This window comes from Prionailurus bengalensis, chromosome E4 (genome assembly GCF_016509475.1).
Source record: "Prionailurus bengalensis isolate Pbe53 chromosome E4, Fcat_Pben_1.1_paternal_pri, whole genome shotgun sequence".
NCBI lineage: Eukaryota > Metazoa > Chordata > Mammalia > Carnivora > Felidae > Prionailurus > Prionailurus bengalensis.
In genome coordinates, this window is record NC_057360.1 from 2,761,656 (window position 1) to 2,780,960 (window position 19,305).

General features: G+C 39.8%; 1 protein-coding gene across 17 annotated transcripts in view; it reads right to left on the reverse strand.

Annotated features, from left to right (window-relative positions):
• The window catches only part of CDC42BPA (CDC42 binding protein kinase alpha), a 321,754-nt gene that overhangs the window by 94,391 nt on the left and 208,058 nt on the right, over positions 1 to 19,305 (reverse strand). For all 17 annotated transcript variants that reach the window (XM_043568805.1, XM_043568804.1, XM_043568800.1 and 14 more), the window contains one exon: positions 7,824 to 8,071. In XM_043568805.1, the coding sequence (XP_043424740.1) occupies positions 7,824 to 8,071 (248 nt within the window). The remainder of the gene's footprint in view (positions 1 to 7,823; positions 8,072 to 19,305) is intronic.

Below are 19,305 nucleotides of genomic sequence, written 5' to 3' on the forward strand. Positions count from 1 at the left end.
GGTCAGGGAAAGAGGGGGACACGTGGGCGCCACATGATTCCTTCTCGGCTCGAGAGTGCTAGCAAACCCTCAGTGACATTTCCAACAGTCCTCTCAATATATTCAGCCCTTCCTCTCAGCCCTTCCTTCCTTCTTCCTTAAGTGCGTACCTACCTACATAACACATATGCATGCACACACAAAAAATTTAATATTGTAAAACTTATTTATTATTTTTGAGAGATAAAGAGAGAGAGACAGACAGACAGACAGACAGCGTGGGCGGGGGAGGAGAAGACAGAGAGGGAGACACAGAATCCGAAGCAGGCTCCAGGCTCCGAGCTGTCAGCACAGAGCCCGATGCGGGGCTCAAACTCACGAACTGCGAGATCATGACCTGAGCTGAAGTCAGATGCTTACCCACCCAGGCACTCCTATACAATTTATTTAAAGAGATAGTTCTGAGGGGCACAAGTGATTCACCCTTCGAGGCAAAAAGAGTTCTAACAGACTTTGTACAAACCACCAAAGAGAGAAAGGGGAATCAGTGTTCAAACACGGAGCTGCTATACAGATGAAGATCTATCTATCTATTTTTTGTTGTTGTTGTTTAGAGAGAGCGCAAGCACAAGTGTGTGTGAAGGGGAGAGAGGCAGAGGGAGAGACAGAATTTTAAGCAGACTCCACACTGGGCATGGAGGGCACCCAGGTGCCCCAAAGAGGCTTATTCTAAACAACCAACGGGTCCATGAGTAAATAAAAAAGAAATAAATTCATCAAAAATACATGGAGACAAAGGACAACGAAAACGCAGTGGTCCAAAATCTTTGGGAGACAGCACAAGCAGTTCTAAGAGGGAGCTATCCAGTAATAAAGGCTAACTGAAGAAACAAGAAGCTCAAGTAAACAATCTAACTTTTTACCTCAATTAGAAAAAAAGACAAATGAAACCCAAAGTGGGTAGAAGGAGGGAAATAAAGAAGATCAGAGGAGAAATAAATGACACAGAGGGGCGCCTGGGGGGCTCAGTTGGTTAAGTGTCCAACTTTGACCCAGGTCATGATCTCACAGCTCGTGGGTTCGAGCCCGGTGTCGGGCTCTGTGCTGACAGCTCGGAGCCCGGAGCCTGCTTCAGATTCTGTGTCTCCCTCTCTCTCTGCCCCTCTCCCGCTTGTGCTCTGTCTCTCTCTCTCAAAAATAAATAAACATTAAAAAAATTAATAAAAAAAAGAAATAAATGAAATAGAGATTAAAAAAAACCAGAAAAAAGCAACAATGAAACCAAGAACTGGTTCTTTGAAAAGATAAAACAAAATTGATAAACGCTTACCCAGACTCATCAATAAAAAGACCCAAATACATTAAATCAGAAACAAGGGAAAAACTGACACTACAGAAATACAAAGAATCAAGAGAATTCTATGAAAAATTATATGCCAACAAATTGGACAAACTAGCAGAAATGGATTAATTCCTAGAAATACACAATCTTCTAAACTATATCAGGAAGACACAAAAAATCTGAATAGACCAATTACTAGTAACACTATTGAATCAATAATCAAAACACTACCAAAAAATAAAAATCCAGGACCAGATGGATTAACATGTGAATTCCACCAGACATTTAAAGAAGAGTTAATACCTGTTCTCCTCAAACTATTCCAACAAACAGAAGAGGACAGAAAACTTTCAAATTCATTCTATGAGGCCAGCATTACCCCATTACCAAAACCAGACAAAGACACCACCAAAAAGAAAAGGAAAAGGAAAAGGAAAAGGAAGAAAGGAAAGGAAAGGAAAGGGAAAGAAAAGAAAAGAAAAGAAAAGAAAAAAGAAAAGAAAAAGAAAGGAAGAAAGAAAGAAAGAAGAAAACCACAGGCCAATATCCCTGATAAACATAGATGCAAAAATGTTCAACAAAATATCAGCAAACTGCAGTCAACAATACATTAAAAGGATCATTCACCATGATCAAGTGGGACTTATTCTGGAATATAAGGGTGGTTCCATATTCACAAATCAGTCAACATTATATACCACATCAACAAAATGAAGGATAAAAATTATATGATTATCTTAAAGGACGCAGAAAAGGCATTTGACAAAATTCAACTACCCATTCATGCTAAAAACTTTCAGCAAAGCAGGTTTAGAGGGAATATATCTCAACATAATAAATGCCATATATGAAAAACCCACAAATAACATCAAATGCAATGGTGAATAATTGAGAGCTTTTCCCCTAAGGTCAGGAACAAGGATGTTCATTCTCACTATTTTGATTCAGCATAAATAATACTGGAAGTCCTAGCCACAGGAATCCGACACACACACACACACACACACACACACACACACACACCACGGAAAAGAAGAGAAGAGAAGAGAAGAGAAAAGAAAAGAAAAGAAAATGGAAAAGATGTAAGAGGCACCCATACTGGCGAGGAAGAAGTTAAACTGTCACTGTTTGCAGATGACATGATACAATACATAGAAAACCCTAAAGACTTCACTAAAAAAAAACTACTAGTAGTAACAAATGAATTCAGCAAGGTTGCAGGATGCAAAATTAAAACCCAGAAGTCAGTAGTGTTTCACTAACACACTAGTAACAAAGTAGGATAAACAGAAATTAAGAAAACAACTGCTTTTACAATTATACCAACAAGAATAAATAAATACCTGGGAATTAACTTAACCAAGATGTTTGTGAAAGACCATTTTGTACAAATGCTAATCTGTACTCTGAAAACTAGGACGGATGCTAAAGATGACACAAATGGAAAGATATCCCATGTTCATGGATTGGAAGAATTAATATTGCTAAAATGTTCCTACTAGCCAAAACAATCTATAGTTCAGGGCAATCCCTATGAAAATGGCAACAGCATTTTTCACAAAACTTGAACAAATACTACTAAAATTTGTACGGAACCACAAAAGACCCCAAGTAGCCAACGCAATCTTGAGGAAGAAGAACAAAGCTGGGGGTGTACTACAAGATTTCAAGCTGTGCTACAAAGCTGTAGTGATTAAAACAGTTTGCTACTGGCACAAAAACAGACACCTAAATCAACGGAACAGAGATCCCAGAAATAAACCCAAGCTTACATGCTCAATTAATCTATGACAAAGAAGGCAAGAATATACAATGGGGAAAAGATGGTCTCTTCAATAAATGGTGCTGGGAAAACTGGACAGCTGCATGCAAAAGAATGAAACTGGGCCACTTTCTCACAACCTACACACAAAAAAACCATCAAGGTGAGACCTGACAAAAATACTAACAGAGAGCACAGGCAGTACTTTCTCTGACACTGACTGGCCATTGCAACATTTTTCTAGATATGTCTCCTAAGAAAGGGAAATGAAAGCAAAAATAAACTGTTGGGGCTACATCAAAATGAAAAAAAAAAAAAACAAACTTTTGCACAGTGAAGGAAACCATCATCAACATGAAAAGGCAACCTACTAAATGGGAGAAGATATTTCCAAATGATGTGTCTGATAGGGGGTTAATATCCAAAACATATAAAGAACTTACATAATTCAACAACAAAAAACAAAGGAGAAGAGGACTTGAATAGACATTTTTCCAAAGAAGACATCCAGATGGTCAACAGACACGTGAGAAGATGCTCAACATCATTCACCATCAGGGAAGTGCAAATCAAAACCCCAATGAGATACCACCTTGCACCTGTCAGAATGGCTAAAATCAGAGAGACAAGAAATAAGTGTTGGCAAGGATGTGTAAAAAAGGAAATCCTTGTGCACTGTTGGTGGGAATGCAACTGGTGCAGCCACTGCGGAAAACAGGATGGAGGTCCCTCAAAAAAATTAAAAATAGATATACCGTGTGATCCAGGAATTCCACTGCTGGCTATTTACCTACAGAAAATGAAAACACTAATTTGAAAAAATATATGCACCCTTATGTTTACTGCAGCATCATTTACAAAGCCAAGATACGGAAGCAACTTAAGTGTGCGTCAATGGACAAATGGATAAAGAAGATGTATATACACACAATGGAATATTACACAGCCGTAAAAAGGGACGAGGTCTTGCCATTTGTGGTAACATGGGTGGACCTAGAGGGAATCACGTTAAGTGAGAGAAGCCAAACTGAGAAAGACAAATACCATGTGATTTCACTCATATGTACCATCTAAAAAACAAAATGAATAAACAAACAAACGAAAAGCAGAATGAGACCTATAAAAACAGAGAACAAACACATGGCTTCCAGAGGGGAGCGGGTGAGGGAAGCAGGGTGGGGGGGTATAGGCTTCCACTTATGGCATGAATAAGGTAAAGAAATAAAGGGCACAGCACAGGGAATACAGTGATACTGGAACGCTGCTGTGAGGTGACAGATGGCAGTTACACTTGTGGGGAACACAGAGTAACCGATAGAGAAGTTGAATCGCTGTGCTGTACGCCTGAAAGAAATGTAACACTTGAGTATAAGTGTCAACTTATACTTAATAAAAAAATTTGTAAGGAACGCTTTATATCTTAGCAATAAATGAAAGTCAATATGGATCTGTTCTGGGTAATTTCCTATAACTGAACCCGAGTCAACCGAGAACCTACGTACCGGCTGATTTTAAAAATGTGATGTTAAAAATCCCTTCCATTACTACATTAGTGAGTGTAAATGAAATTGTAATTTAAATGCTAACTTCTGGGAAAAGAAACCATTTTTGCTTGTGTGCAAGCAAATATGCCATGTTAAAAAATTATCTATAGTCAAAATATGAAATTCAGTCACGTTTAAGGATCTTTCTTGATTCAGAAGTAACTCCAAGCAACGAACAATGACAAAAACATGACAAAATACAAAGAGGCCTTTCAGAAAAAATGTGTACACAAACAAACAGAGTAAAATTTCTGTGAAATTATTCTTGCTTTTTCCCACCAGCACGGAACAGAGCAGAAGTCTCTTCCATAAGAGAACAGAATGAACAGTCTCCCCTAAGTCCTAGATCACATTTCATTTTCCAATTCTCTGCCTTCTCGCTCATGGGAGCCGCCCGGAATCCCTGAGTCTACTGTATCCCTTCCTCATCGCCTAGCTGCTTCTCACCACACAGAATCTGGCATCTGACGCGCCACCACCTCAAAACCCTGTTGTCCCACATTTCTGGTTCCAATCGCTCTCCTCCTAGTTTTGGTTCCCGCTGTGGGGTTTTTGCCCCTCCTGTTCCACGGAAATTGTTCTTATCAGAGTTACCAACGAGCTTCCTAATGTTAAATTCAATGATCATTGTTTGGGCCTCATCTTACTTAATTCATACCTCATCTTGTTTAACGTATAGAAGACAGACTCGATATGCTTTCATCACATGGTCTCCAGGACACCAAATTTGTTGGGTCTTCTTCCCATCGTCCTTGCTGGCCACTTTGCTGTTTCTTCCTCATTAACCAACTTCCAAAGATCAAAGCACGCCAGGGCTCAGTGCCGGACCTTTGTGCCATCTATACCAACTGCTAAGGGATCTCAAGTAGTCTCACTGCTTTATATACCATGTGAGTGATCTAATACTCCTAGGATTTTATTTCTAGCCTTAAAATCCAGCTGATCTGTCCAACGGCCTGTGTGACATCTCCACGTGGGTGCCTAATACACATCTCAAACGGAACTTGTTTAAAATGAACTCCCGGTAATACTCTCATCCCCAACATGCGTCCCTTGCCCTGTTCCTTTCTAAACGGTAACTACATCCTCCTAATTGCTAAAGCCCCAAACCTCAGCACCATCCTTGGTCCTTCCTCTTCCCTTCTCATCCCACGTCTAAACCATCAACAAAAACCAGTATCTTTACTGTTCAGGAGCACAAGAATTCCAATGTTTCTTACCACCACTTCTGCCCCCACCCTGGGCCAAGTCACCACCCTCCTTTGCCTGGATTTCTGTGACAGCCTTCTACAGGAGTTCAGGGCTTTTCTCCTCTTATCGAAGTCAGACTTTTTTTTTTTAATGTTTGTTTATTTTTGAGGGAAAGAGAGAGAGGAGAGGAGAGGAGAGGAGAGGAGAGGAGAGGAGAGGAGAGGGGCAGAAAGAGAAGGAGACAGAGGATCTGAAGCAGGCTCTGTGCTGACAGCTCAGAGCCTGACGTGAGGCTTGAACTCACGAGCCGTGAGATCATGACCTGAGCTGATGTCGGATGTCTAACCGACTGAGCCACCCGGGCACCCCTAAGTCAGACTATTCTTAACCAGGTAGTCAGAGTAACCCTTTTAAAACACAACCCAATATCTCAATTTTCCACTCAAAATCCTGCGGTACTCCCCGCATCAGTTTTCCTCAGAGTAAATAACCAGAAGTGACCTGCTATAAAGCCTTACATGATCTGGCCCTGTTCCCCCTCATACTCCTCTCCTATGATTCTTTCCCCTTAAGTCTACTTTGGCCACACTGGCCTCCTTAAACTATTTTTCTTAATAGACTTTACTTTTTAGAAAAGTTTTAGGTCCATAGCAGAGATTTCCCACCTACTCCCCGCCCCCAAACACGGTACAGCCCCCACAACATCATCCCCCACCAGAGTGGAACATTTGTTACAGTTAGTGAACTTACATCGGGCAGGTCGTTATCACTCCAACTCCACAGCTCACATTAGGGTTTGGACACGTGCGTAACGGCACGTACCCATCACTGTAGCATCACACCAAGAGACTTCCCTGGACGTCCTGCCCTGGCGTCCTCCTGGACATCACATCCGCCCCCCTCCCCCAGTGCCTGGCACCCACTCATCTTTTTACTGTCTCCACAGTATTGCCTTCTCATTATTTTTTTTAACAGGCTGTTCTCCACATAGAATGTTCTTCTACATCTGCACAGGTGCCCCCACTTTCTTCAGTCCTTCTCATCGCAATTTTTCCAGACCAGCCTATATACACAATTTAATTGCCCCCTTAATGCCTCATGGCCCCATCCTGTGCCTTATGTTCTGTTCCTGGCATTTATCATTACCTAACATATTCTATATTTTACTTATTTTGTTTACAGCCCTTCACCTGGCTAAAGGAAAGCTCCATACGGACAGAGATTTGTCTGTCTGTCCACTGCCACGTTCCCAGTGCCTGCAACACTGCTTTACCCACAGCAGGTTCTAAAAAAGTCTGGCTGAGCGAATGTACCAAACTAAATAAACTTTGGCTTCCAATAGAAGTTGAGAATGACAACAGCACACATCCGGCTGCCTAAAATCCTGGCACTTTCTCACACCTGGCCATTATGGCACCCAGGTTCTGGCTCTCCGGGACCTTCTGAGCCCACACGCTTCCCCCCACCTGCCCGGTCAGCACCTGTGGTCCTGCTCATCTCTCGCTGCCAGGTTCCTCCTTGCCATCTGCTCCCGCCTGTCCCACTCCACACGGGACCACGAGTACCGCCCTGTCACCTGCCTTCAATGGCCTCGGCACGAAGTCCAAATTCCTTCCTCCTTCGTGACCTTGCCTCCACTTCCCTCTCCAGCCCCGCTCCTCACCTTCTCATCTGTGGCTCCACCGTAGGGAACAGCCTTCATCTTCGGAACGTGCCCTGTTCCCCTTCCCCTCTCCATCTTGGCACTTAATGGACTCCCTTCCACAGTTAGATATTTTCTATTTCTTTGGTCTTGGCTAGAATTTAGTCCAGAAAACCTAGACATACCAAAGTTACCTCCCGTGCCTCTGCGAGGGCTGCACCTGCTGGTTTCCCGACCCCCTGTCATCCTCGGGTGACTAATCTGGACTTTGGGATACGTGCACTGCCTGCGTATCTCCGGTCCCTGGCACACCGCAGGCTTTCACCAGATACTGACGGGAGGGGTAGATAACTCGATGCTTACCTCTCTCTCCTGTTTTTTTCCAATTTGTCTTTCAAAATCAAAATTTCCTTGTTGAGAGCAAGTTGCTGGCCTTCTGAATCATGAAGTTCTTTCTTCAGGTTTTTAATTTCATTGGCGTGTATTCCTTCTCTTTTAGACAATTCTTCTTCATAAAAGATACTTTTCTTTTCTAAATCAGTCTTTAGTTTGGTGATCTCTTGCTGATGTTCTATGCTGCACAGTCCTGGTGAGTAACTAATTTGTTTTTGCTATAGAAGTAATAACAAAAAATTGGTTCATCTATATGAGTAACAAAATGCCAATTATAACGTCTTTCTGTAATGCAAAGAACTGTTCATATAACTGAATGTTACTTTTGTACATCATCACATAAAACAACTTTCTTTATTAAGGCTATTAACCTTTTGCCAGCCTTATGTTGCAAAAATTGTTCTCCGTATATATATTCCCTTATTGTTGTCGTATTTTACAGCCTTCTTCCTACCAAGATTATATATTTATCTATAACTTCCGTTGGCACTTATATAGTTATTTGCTGATATTTAAATTTCTAATTTATACACAATTATTGCTGGTGTATGGAGTGAGGGAGAAATCTAACCACGGCTTATTTCTGATGTGGAACCAATAAAGGATTATGAATGTGCAAATGTCTTTAGAAGAGACAAATCTGGGGAAGGGAATGACAAAGCTAGAATGTACACAAAGGAGAGAGAGGGGCTTCTCCAATGGTCCAGGGAGAAGGACAAAGGTCTAATCAAACATCTTCACAACCACTGGAAAAAATGACAGTCTCTTGGCATTTAGGTAGGGCATCAGGGATGAGAAATTTAGCCAAAAGCCACCCTTTTAGAAATTAGGATGAAATGTCTTTTCAATAATAAGGTGAAAGGAAAATGCAAAGTCCAAAGCTTCTTCCGGACAGTGGCTAAAGGGTAAAGAAAACAGAGATGATGACTGTTTAAGACCTCCTGAGCTTTGTAACTTTTCTACTACTTGGTTATAAGCTATCTATTCTCCCAGGTGTTCAACAATAAACCTTTTAAAACCCAAAGGACCTACGGGTGTACGTTTAGTGACAGCAGGGAATCATGCCCTTAGAGGACAGTGTCTCTTGTTTTGAAAACAGTATTAAGGGCAGAAAAACTGTGAACAGTAGTTGATTTAAAGTTGAAAGAAAACTATCCTAACTTCTTCACATTTGAGATACCTACCTTTTTTCCAAAAAAACCCCAAAAACACAAAACCAAAGACATCCACTGGGTGGGAGAAATGTCTCTGGGGTATCCACTGGAATATTTAACCGTTTACTACAAAACTACTCACGCCGTGCGTGCCTCCCACACGCAAGACCCAGATGCCAGCAGTTTCTGGGGGCAGCCTGGCGCACACCGCGCTGGGGAAACTGGGAAGAGCCGCAGCAAGTCAGATTCTGGCGCGTACGCATCTCCGCAAAAACGATGCCGAGATTGACATCTGCGGCACTGACCGCTTACCTCTTCATTTTCAGAGTCCCCTCAAGAACATTTCGGTCTGCTGCTCTGTTTCGTACGGTTTGCTGTTGGCAGAGCAGCAGCACGCGCTGAAGTTTCGAGCAAAAACTACCCTGACGTCAAAAACCACCAAAGATACCACCAAAGAAAGTCATGGGCTCAAGTCACTTGTTGATAAGGATGTCAGAAAAAAAAAAAAAAAATCAAATCAAATGCCAATGAAGTAGGGGTGCCTGGGTGGCTCAGTTGGTTGGTCGAGAGTCCGAACTTCGGCTCAGGTCATGATCTCACGGTCTGTGAGTTCGAGCCCGGGTCGGGCTCTGTGCTGACAGCTCAGAGCCTGGAGCCTGCTTCGGATTCTCTCTCTCTCTCTGCCTCTCCCACACTCATGTTCTCTCTCTTTCTCTCTCTCCCCAAAATATATAAATATTACCAAAAAAAATTTTTAATGCTGATGAAATGAAACCGTATATAAAAAAGACACTATCTACCACAAAAGAACACGTCTTCTTGCAGGTACTGAAGGTAATTTAAGATTAGTAAATTTATTAGTAAATGCAAAAAAATTGCATTACTTTAATGGATTCCATTAAAATAAACCCATATGATAATCTCAGTAGGTACCCATGCCCAAATGTATTTGATAACATCCAATACCAATTGCAAATACCACCCCAAGTCCCATGATAAAACAAAAAACAATAAAGTAATTCTCCTACCTTAAAAAGTGCCCCCTTTTCAGCTATCAAAGTAATACCTACTGGTGAAGCACCAGAAATACAAAGATTTAGAAATAATAATAACGGAAAGGGTGCCTTCCATGATCTCTTATGTAGTAGTTTTTAAATATTCTGTTTGACCAAGGAACGTGTGCAACAGTCACAAGAAGTTATTAGAAAGGAAAGTGATAAAACCACTATAATTTCCATATAATTGTTCGCCCAGAAAATGTAAATAAATCCATTAAAAAGTGGCAGAACTGCTAAAGCTGAGTAAAGCAACTGCATGTAAGATAAACACAAATCGGCAGTACTTCTGGAGAGTGGAATGAGCAAGAATAAAACACAGCAAAAAATTTCACTGTTTTAAAAACAATCAAACAAAAATGATCAGAATCGAATACACACACGTGAGGAATAACAACAGCGAGTAATTTATCTGAATATTACATGAAGAAAGGACAAGTCTTTATAACAGACCTTAAAGAAGACTTGAAACAATATAGAAAAATACCAACTACGTGAAAGAAAAGATTAAATGCATATGTACTTAATATTTATCATATTATATTCCTTGTAAATATAATTAAAAAATTAAATACGGGAAATGACGCAGGGGTGGCAGGTGGAGACAAGAGTTCCCAGTACATAGGAAAAATACACTTGGAAAAATGCCAAAGAAAATCCTGGAGGAAAAAAGGAGTAAAGAGGGAGAGAGAAGAATATTCTTTTCAGATATTAAAACATACTATATAAATCTTATTTTTAAAAGTTTTATTTATTTTTGAGAGAGATAGAACATGAGCAGGGGAGGGGCAGAGAGAGAGAGGGAGACACAGAATCTGAAGCAGGCTCCAGGCTCTAAGCTGTCAGTGCAGAGCCCGACACGGGGCTCGAATTCATGAACCATGAGATCATGACCTGAGCCGAAGTCGGACGCTTAATCGACTGAGCCACCCAGGCGCCGAGTTAAATATTTTTAGACCCAATAGAAACGTGCAGGAAAAGGCAGAATTACATGCTTAACAAACTGTGAACAAAGGATAAGCCAAGCTTTGAAGCAATAAAAGAAACATTCACAAAAATGAGAACAAATCTGTAATTTGAAAAGGAAACAAGACCAAAATTAAAGGGCAAATGATAAATTCATAAATAGTTGTGGAAAAACTAAGAAATATGCTTTCTCGCTATGCAAAGGGTTTATATGAACTGTAAGAGAAAAATTCAGACTATAAAATTAAAAAGGCAAATGACTTAAAGCAATAATCCACAAAGAAAAAGTGATTAATAAACAATCTACTAATAAAGCAAGAAATGCCTCTTATACTTGCAACAATTTGTGGCCCGTACCAAGTGCCTTGAAGTGATTTGACAATTTCATTTCTAGGTATCCGTTCTAAGAAATAATATTTAAAAAAGCAGGGCACAAAAGCGTTCATGGTAATACTGCAAAAGTGAAAGATAAATATTTAATAGCAGAGGATTGAATGACTGGATATTTTTCCATAATCATGAAGATTGTTTGTGATAGTTACGTAACGAGTGTAAATGCTTGTGTTGTACTTTCAAGTGAAAAATCCATGTGTTAAAGTTGAATTGTGTCCTTCCAAAATTCATGTTAAGGCACTAACCACCACTAGTATCTCAGAATATGATCATATTTTAAAATATGGTCTCAAATACCGTCTGATCTGACCTATGTGCAATCTAATGGCGGTTGTCCATGGCTGGGACAGTGAGGGAATGGGGAAATGTGGGTCAAAGGGTACAGAAATTTCACACATGTAGGATGAATAAGTTCTGGAGATCTGACGTGAAGCAGGGTGAACACAGTTAACAATACTGTATCGTATACTGGAAATTTCTAAGAGGGTGGATCTTAACTGTTCTCAGACTAAAAAAAAAAAACAAAGATAAGTGAGGCTATGTTAATCAGCTCGCTGTGGTACATATTTCACAATGTATACGTATACCTAAATATTACATTTTATACCTTAAGTATACACAATTTGTATTAGTCAATCGTATCTCAATAATGTTGGAAAAAAAATAAAAGTAGGGTCTTTACAGAGGTAACTGACTTAAAATGAGGTCATTAGGACGGGCCCTATTCCAATATAACTGTGTCCTTATAAAAAGAAATCTGGACTCACAATCTTGCACACAGAAAGAAGGCAGAGATCCAGGTGATACATAAACCAAGGAACGCAAACTACCACCACCCCACCAGCACTGCTTTCGAGCATCTAGTTGCGATAATTGGGACAATAAGTTCCGGTTTTTGAGGCCACCCAGTTTGTGGTGATCTGTGGCAGCCCCAGCAAACTAACACAACAGGGTGAAAAGCTCTTGTAGCATATGGTCACAACAACTGAAAAGTATTTTTTTTTTAACAGCCTGATTGAGCTACTATTCACATACCATACCATTTAAAGTGTACAATTCAATGGCTTATGGATATTGTGTTAGCGGTGAAACACATAGCCCATAAAGTTCTGCCATTTTAACCATTTTAAGCATAGAGCTTAGTAGGTGTTACATTCAGAATGTTGTGCAACCATGACCACAAACTTTTTCAATATCCCAAAGAGAAATTCTCTACAACCACTAAAACCACTAAAGAATAATTCCCCATTACCCACTCTACCCAGCCCCTGGTAACTTCAATTCTGCTTTTTATCTCAATGAATTTGCCTATTCTAGATACTTCATCCAAGTAGAATCATACAGCATTTGTTCTTTTTGGTCTGGCATTTCTCACTTAGCATAATGTGTTCAAGGCTCATCCATGCTGGAGCATATATCAAGAGTCCTCCCTTTTGAGGGCTGAATGATATTCCATTGTATATAAATACATTTGCTTCTGTCCATCTGTTGATGGACACTTGATTGTTTCCACCTTTTGGCTACTGTAATAATGTTTCAAAGAACACTGGTGTAAAAACTATCTGTCTGAGTCCCTCTTGCAATTCTTTAGGGTACAGTACGTAGGAGGTGAATTGTTGGGTCATATGGCTAACTCTATGTTTCCCTTTCTGAGGAACCACCAAACTTTTAACATGCTTGCAAACACCTGTTTCGTTTCTTTTTAACCCCCTATTTTAGCCATCCTAGTAGGTATGGAGTGGTATCTTGAGGTTTTTAACTTCAAGATGTTGAACGTCTTTTCATGGGCTTATGGGCTATTAAAATATCTTCTTTGGAGAAATGTCTACTCAAGTTATTTGCCCTTTTTTTTAATGTTTATTTATTTTTGAGAGAGAGAGAGAGAGAGAGCACGTGCGTGAACGCATGAGCATGGGAGGGGCAGAGAGGAGACACAGAGTCAGAAGCAGGCTCCAGGCTCTGAGCTGTCAGCAGAGAGCCTGACATGGGGCTCGAACTCACAAACTGTGAGATCATGACCTGAACCAAAGTCGGATGCTCAACCGACTGAGCCACCCAGATGCCCCTGCCCGTGTTTTGATTGAGTAATTTGCTTTTTGTTGTTCAACTGTAGGACTTGTAGGATTTGTTTATATATTCTGGATATCAAACTCCTACTTAATTTGCAGATGATTTCTTTCATTCCTTTAAAAATGTCCTTTGATGTAATGCACACAAGTTTTTATTTTGATGAAGTCCAATTTATCGATTTTTTTTTTTTTTTTTTTTTTGCTTAGGTTTTCAGTGTCATATCTGAGTCCATGCCACGGTCATGAACAGTTACCCCAGTGTTTTCCTCAAGAGTTTTATGGCTGTAGCTCTTATATTCAGGTTGATCCATTTTGAATAAATTGTTTTATACAGCAAGAGCTAGGGATCCAAATTTCTTTGCGTGCAGAAATACAGTTGTCTTGGCACACAGATTGAATAGATTGAATAGATTTAGTACGATGTCAAAAAGCACATGGCCATAGATGCAGGAGTTCATTTCTCCACTCTTCATGCTATTCCAGTGGCCTGTGTTTCTATTCTTAGGCCAGTACCACACGCTTTTTGTTACTGTAACTTTGTAGTAAGTTCTGAAACTGGGAAGTCTGAGTTCTCCAATTCCATTTTTCTTTTTCATGATTGTTTGGCTACTTGGGGCCACCTGAAATTGTATATGAATTTTAGGATTCTATTTTCCATTTCTGCAGAAAGGGCTATTGGAACTTCACTAGCAACTGTAATGAACCTGTACATCGCTTTGGGTAACAATGACATCCAAACAATATTAAGTCATCCTATCCATAAATGTAGTATGTCTTTCCATTTACTATGTCTCCTTTAATATCTTTCAGCAATGTTTTGTAATTTTCAGTACACAAGTCTTTAACCTTCTTGGTCAAATTTATTCTAAGGAACTTTATTCTTTTAGCTGCTACTATAATTGAAATTGCTTTCACAATTTCCTTTGTGGATTGTTCATTGCTGACTTACAGGCACACAGCTAATTACTGAAGATTGGTTTTGCAACCCTGGGGTCATCTGTTGTCTACTAAGTCTTAAAAGTTTTCTCTATATTTTGCATGACAGTCTTTTGCAGAGCAGAAAATTTTAATTTCTTTTTTTTTTATTTAGTTTTTTAAATGTTTATTTGTTTTGGAAAGAGAGAGAGAGACAGAGCCTGATGCAGGGCTCGAACTCATGAGCTGTGAGATCATGACTTGAACCGAGGTCGGATCGGATGTTTACCCGACTGAGCCACCCAGGTACCCCAGAAAATTTTAATTTCAATTAAGTCTAGCGTATCAAGTCTTTATTTCACAGATTGTGTCTTTGGTGCTGTATGTAAGAAGTCACTGTCCTACCAAAGGTCATGTAGGTCTTCTCCTATGTTATCTTCCAGCAGTGTTTTAGTTTTAGGTTTTACATTTAGGTCTGCGATCCATTTCGAGTTGGTTTTTGTAAAGGCTGTAAGTTTCATTCATTCATTCATTCATTATGTGGATGTCTAGTTGTTCAGCACTATCTGCTGAAAAGACAATCTTTACTCCACTGTATTGCCCTTCCTCCTTTGTTAAAAATGACTCCTATGAATATTCATTCAGTGTCTTGATTACTGCATGTTTATAATAAGTCTTGAAGTCAGGCAGTCAGTCTTCCAACTGTATTCTTTTCCTTCAATACGGTGCTGGCTATTCTAGGTCTTTTGTCTCTAAACAAACCTTATATTTAGTTTGATGATATCCACAAAAGGACTAGTTGGGATTTTGACTGGGAATGCATTAAATCTACAGACCAAGATGGGAAGAACTTACATCTTCTGATGTAAGATTCTGATACTGAATCTTCTTATCCACAAAATGGAATGTCTCTCCATTTATCTAGTTCTTTTATTTCCTTTATCAGAGTTTTATAGTTTTCCCCATATAGGTCTAATGCACATTTTATTAAATTTGTACCTAAATATTTCACTTTTGTGGGTATTATTATTAATAGTGTTGAGCTTCAAATTTCAGTTTCCACTTGTTCAAGGCTGTTGTATAGGAAAGCAATTGGCTTTTGTGTATTAATCTTGTATCCTGCAACCTTCCTATAATGTCTAATTAGTTCCAGTTCTTTCATCAATGTTTTTCATTAGACGATCATGTCGCCTCTGAACAGACAGTTTTACATCTTCTTTCACAATCCACATACCTCTTATTTTGCCTTCTTGTCTTACTGCATTAGCTAGGATGTCCAATACAACATTGAGAGGCAGTGGTGAAAGGTACATCTTCACCATGCTCTGGATCTTAGTGAAAAAGTGTCAAGTTTCTCAGCAATAAGTATAATGTTAGCTGGCATAAGGCAGCTGCCTTAATGATTGATCATGGTGTTGAGTTCACCCATGTCCTTACTGACTTTACATCTCCTGGACTTGTTCATTTCTGCAACAGGGGTGTTGAAGTTTCCAAGCAGAATAGTATAGTCATCTATTTTTCTTTGCAGTGCTAACAGTTTTTGCTTCATGCATTTTGATGCTGCTTTGTTATACACATACATGTTAAGTCCTGTTATGTCTTCTTGGAGAACTGATTCCTTTATCGTTATCCGATACCCTTTTTATTCCTAAAAACTTTTGTTACTCTAAACTCCACTTTGAAATTAATATAGCTACTCCTGCTTTCTTTTAATTGGTGTTAGCATGGTATAGCTTTCTCCATCTATTTACTTTTAATCTATATCTGCCTCTATATTTAAAGTGGGCTTCTTATAGATAATATATAGTTCGATATTTTTATCCTATCTGACACAATCTCTGGGGTTTTTTATTTATTTCAAAAATTTTTTAATGTTTATTTTGAGAGAGAGAGAGAGAGAGAGAACATGAGTGGGTGAGGGACAGAGAGAGAGGGAGACACAGAATCTGAAGCAGGCTCCAGGCTCTGAGCTGTCAGCACAGAGCCCAACAACAGGGCTCGAACTCATGAGCTGCAAGATCATGACCTGAGCTGAAGTCAGATGCTTAACTGACTGAGCCATCTAGGCACCCCACAATCTCTTTTGTAACTGGTGTACTTAGGCCATTGACATTCTAAGTGATTATTGATATTTTTGGATTCATATCTACTATATTTGCTACTGTTTTTCTATTTATTGTCCGTGTTCTTTATTCCTATTTTTGTCTTCTACTCCTCTTCTGTCTTGGTTTTAATCAAGTGCTTGATATGATCCCATTTTCTCTCTGCTCTGGGGATATGTTACACTTCCTTTTTAGTGGTTGTGCTATAGTTTGCAATATCTATTTACAACCAGTTCAAGTCTGTTTTCAAAATATATTCTACCACTTCACGCGTAGTGCAAATACTTTAAAATGAAATAATCTCAATTCCTCCCTCCTATCCTCTAGATCATTGTTTTCATTCATTTCAGTTTTATACAAGCATATAGAAGCATGTGTGTATGCACATATAAGCAAACACATTATTATTTTTAAGTATTAGATTAAGAAAAATAAAATTTTAAATTTATTTTACCTTATTCCTTCTCTGACGCTTTTTCTTTAACTTTTTTTAATATTTATTTTTGAGGGGCGCCTGGGTGGCTCTGTCGGTTAAGCGTCCAACTTCAGTTCAGGTCATGATCTCGCGGTTGGTGGGTTCGAGCCCCGCGTCGGGCTCTGTGCTGACAGCTCGGAGCCTGGGGGGCTGCTTTGGATTCTGTGTCTCCCTCTCTCTCTGCCTCACCTCTGCTCACACTCTGTCTCTCTCAATAAATAAACATTAAAAAAAATTTTATTTTTTTTATTTATTTTTATTTATTTATTTATTTTTATTTATTTATTTATTTATTTATTTTATTTTTTCAACATTTATTTATTTTTGGGACAGAGAGAGACAGAGCATGAACAGGGGAGGGGCAGAGAGAGAGGGAGACACAGAATCGGAAACAGGCTCCAGGCTCTGAGCCATCAGCCCAGAGCCCGACGCGGGGCTCAAACTCACGGACCGCGAGATCGTGACCTGGCTGAAGTCGGACGCTTAACCGACTGCGCCACCCAGGCGCCCCTAAAAAAATATTTTTGAGAGAGAGGGAGACAGAGAATCCGAAGCAGGCTCGGTGATATCAACGCAAAGCCTGACATAGGCCTCGAACTCACCAACTGTGAGATCATGAGCTGAGCTGAAGCTGGATGCTTGACCGACAGCCACCCAGGCGCCCCTCTGATGCTTTTCCTTTATGTAAATACAAGTTTCTGACCTATGTAATTTTCCTTCTCTCCAGATAACTCCTTTTAACATTTCTTGCAAGGAGGTTTACTGGCAACAAATTCCTTACATTTTTGACTCAGAAAGTCCTTATTTTTCTTTCACTTTTGAAGGGTAATTTCATAGGGTACAGAATTCTAGGTTAATTTTTTCTGGCAACACTTTAAATATTTCACTCCACTCTCATCTTGTTCGCATGGGTTTCTGAGAAGTCAGCTGTAATCCTTGTCTTACATCCTCTACAGATAAGGTAGTGTGTTTTTTTGTTTTGTTTTGTGTTGTTTGCTCTCGCTTTTAGGATTTTTCTTTATTTTGACTTTCTGTCCTTCGAAAATGGTATCTCTAGGTGTAGTTCTTTGGGCATTTATCCTGCTTGGTATTCTCTGAGCTTCCTGGATCTGGGGCTTGGTGTCTGATACTAATTTGGGGAAGTTCTCAGTCACTGTTGTTTCAAATATTTCTGCTGTTCCTCTCTTTCTTCTCATTCTGATAGTCCCATTGGACGTGTCACAACTTTTATAGTTGTTCCACAGCACTTGCATAGTCTCTTCTGGTGGTGTTTTTTTCCACTGTTTTTCTCTCCACCTTCCAGTTTGGTCAGTTTCTATTTAGATATCCTCATGCTCAGAGTCTTTCCTCAGCTATGCCCATTAAAGATTATTTTTGTTTCTTTTTTTAAATGAATATAATTTATTGTCTAACTGGCTTGTATACAAAACCCAGTGCTCATCCCAACAAGCGCCCTCCTCAATGCCCATCACCCACTTTCCTCTCTCCCCCAACACCCCCATCAACCCTCAGTTTGTTCTCTGTATTGAAGAGTCTCTTATGGTTTGCCTCCCTCCCTCTCTGTAACTATTTTTCCCCCTTCCCTTCCCCCATGGTCTTCTGTTCAGTTTCTCAAGATCCATATATGAGTGAAAACATACGGTATCTGTCCTTCTCTGACTGACTTCTGTCACTGAGCATGATACCCTCCAGTTCCATCCACATTGCTACAAATGGCCAGATTTCATTCTTTCTCATTGCCAAGTAGTATCCTGTTGTTATATATAAACCACATCTTTATCCATTTGTCAGTTGATGGACATTTAGGCTCTTTCCATAATTTGGCTATTGTTGAAGATGCTGCTATAACATTGGGGTACACGTGCCCCTATGCATCAGCACTTCTGTATTCCTTGGGTAAATTCCTAGTAGTGCTATTGCTGGCTCATAGGGTAGCTCTAATTTTAGTTTTTTGAGGAACCCCCACACTGTTTTCCAGAGCAGTTGTACCAGTTTGTATTCCCACCAACAATGCAAGAGGGTTCCCCTTTCTCCACATCCTCACCAGCATCTGTAGTTTCCTGAGTTGTTGATTTTAGCCACTCTGATTTTAGCCACTGGAGTGAGGTGATAGCTCAGTGTGGCTTTGATTTGTACTTCCCTGATGATGAGGGACGTTGAGCATCTTTTCATGTGTCGGTTGGCCATCTGGATGTCTTCTTTGGAAAAGTGTCTATTCATGTCTTCTGCCCATTTCTTCACTGGATTATTTGTTTTTCAGGTGTTGAGTTTGGTAAGTTCTTTATAGATTTTGGATACTAGCCTTTTATCCGATATGTCGTTT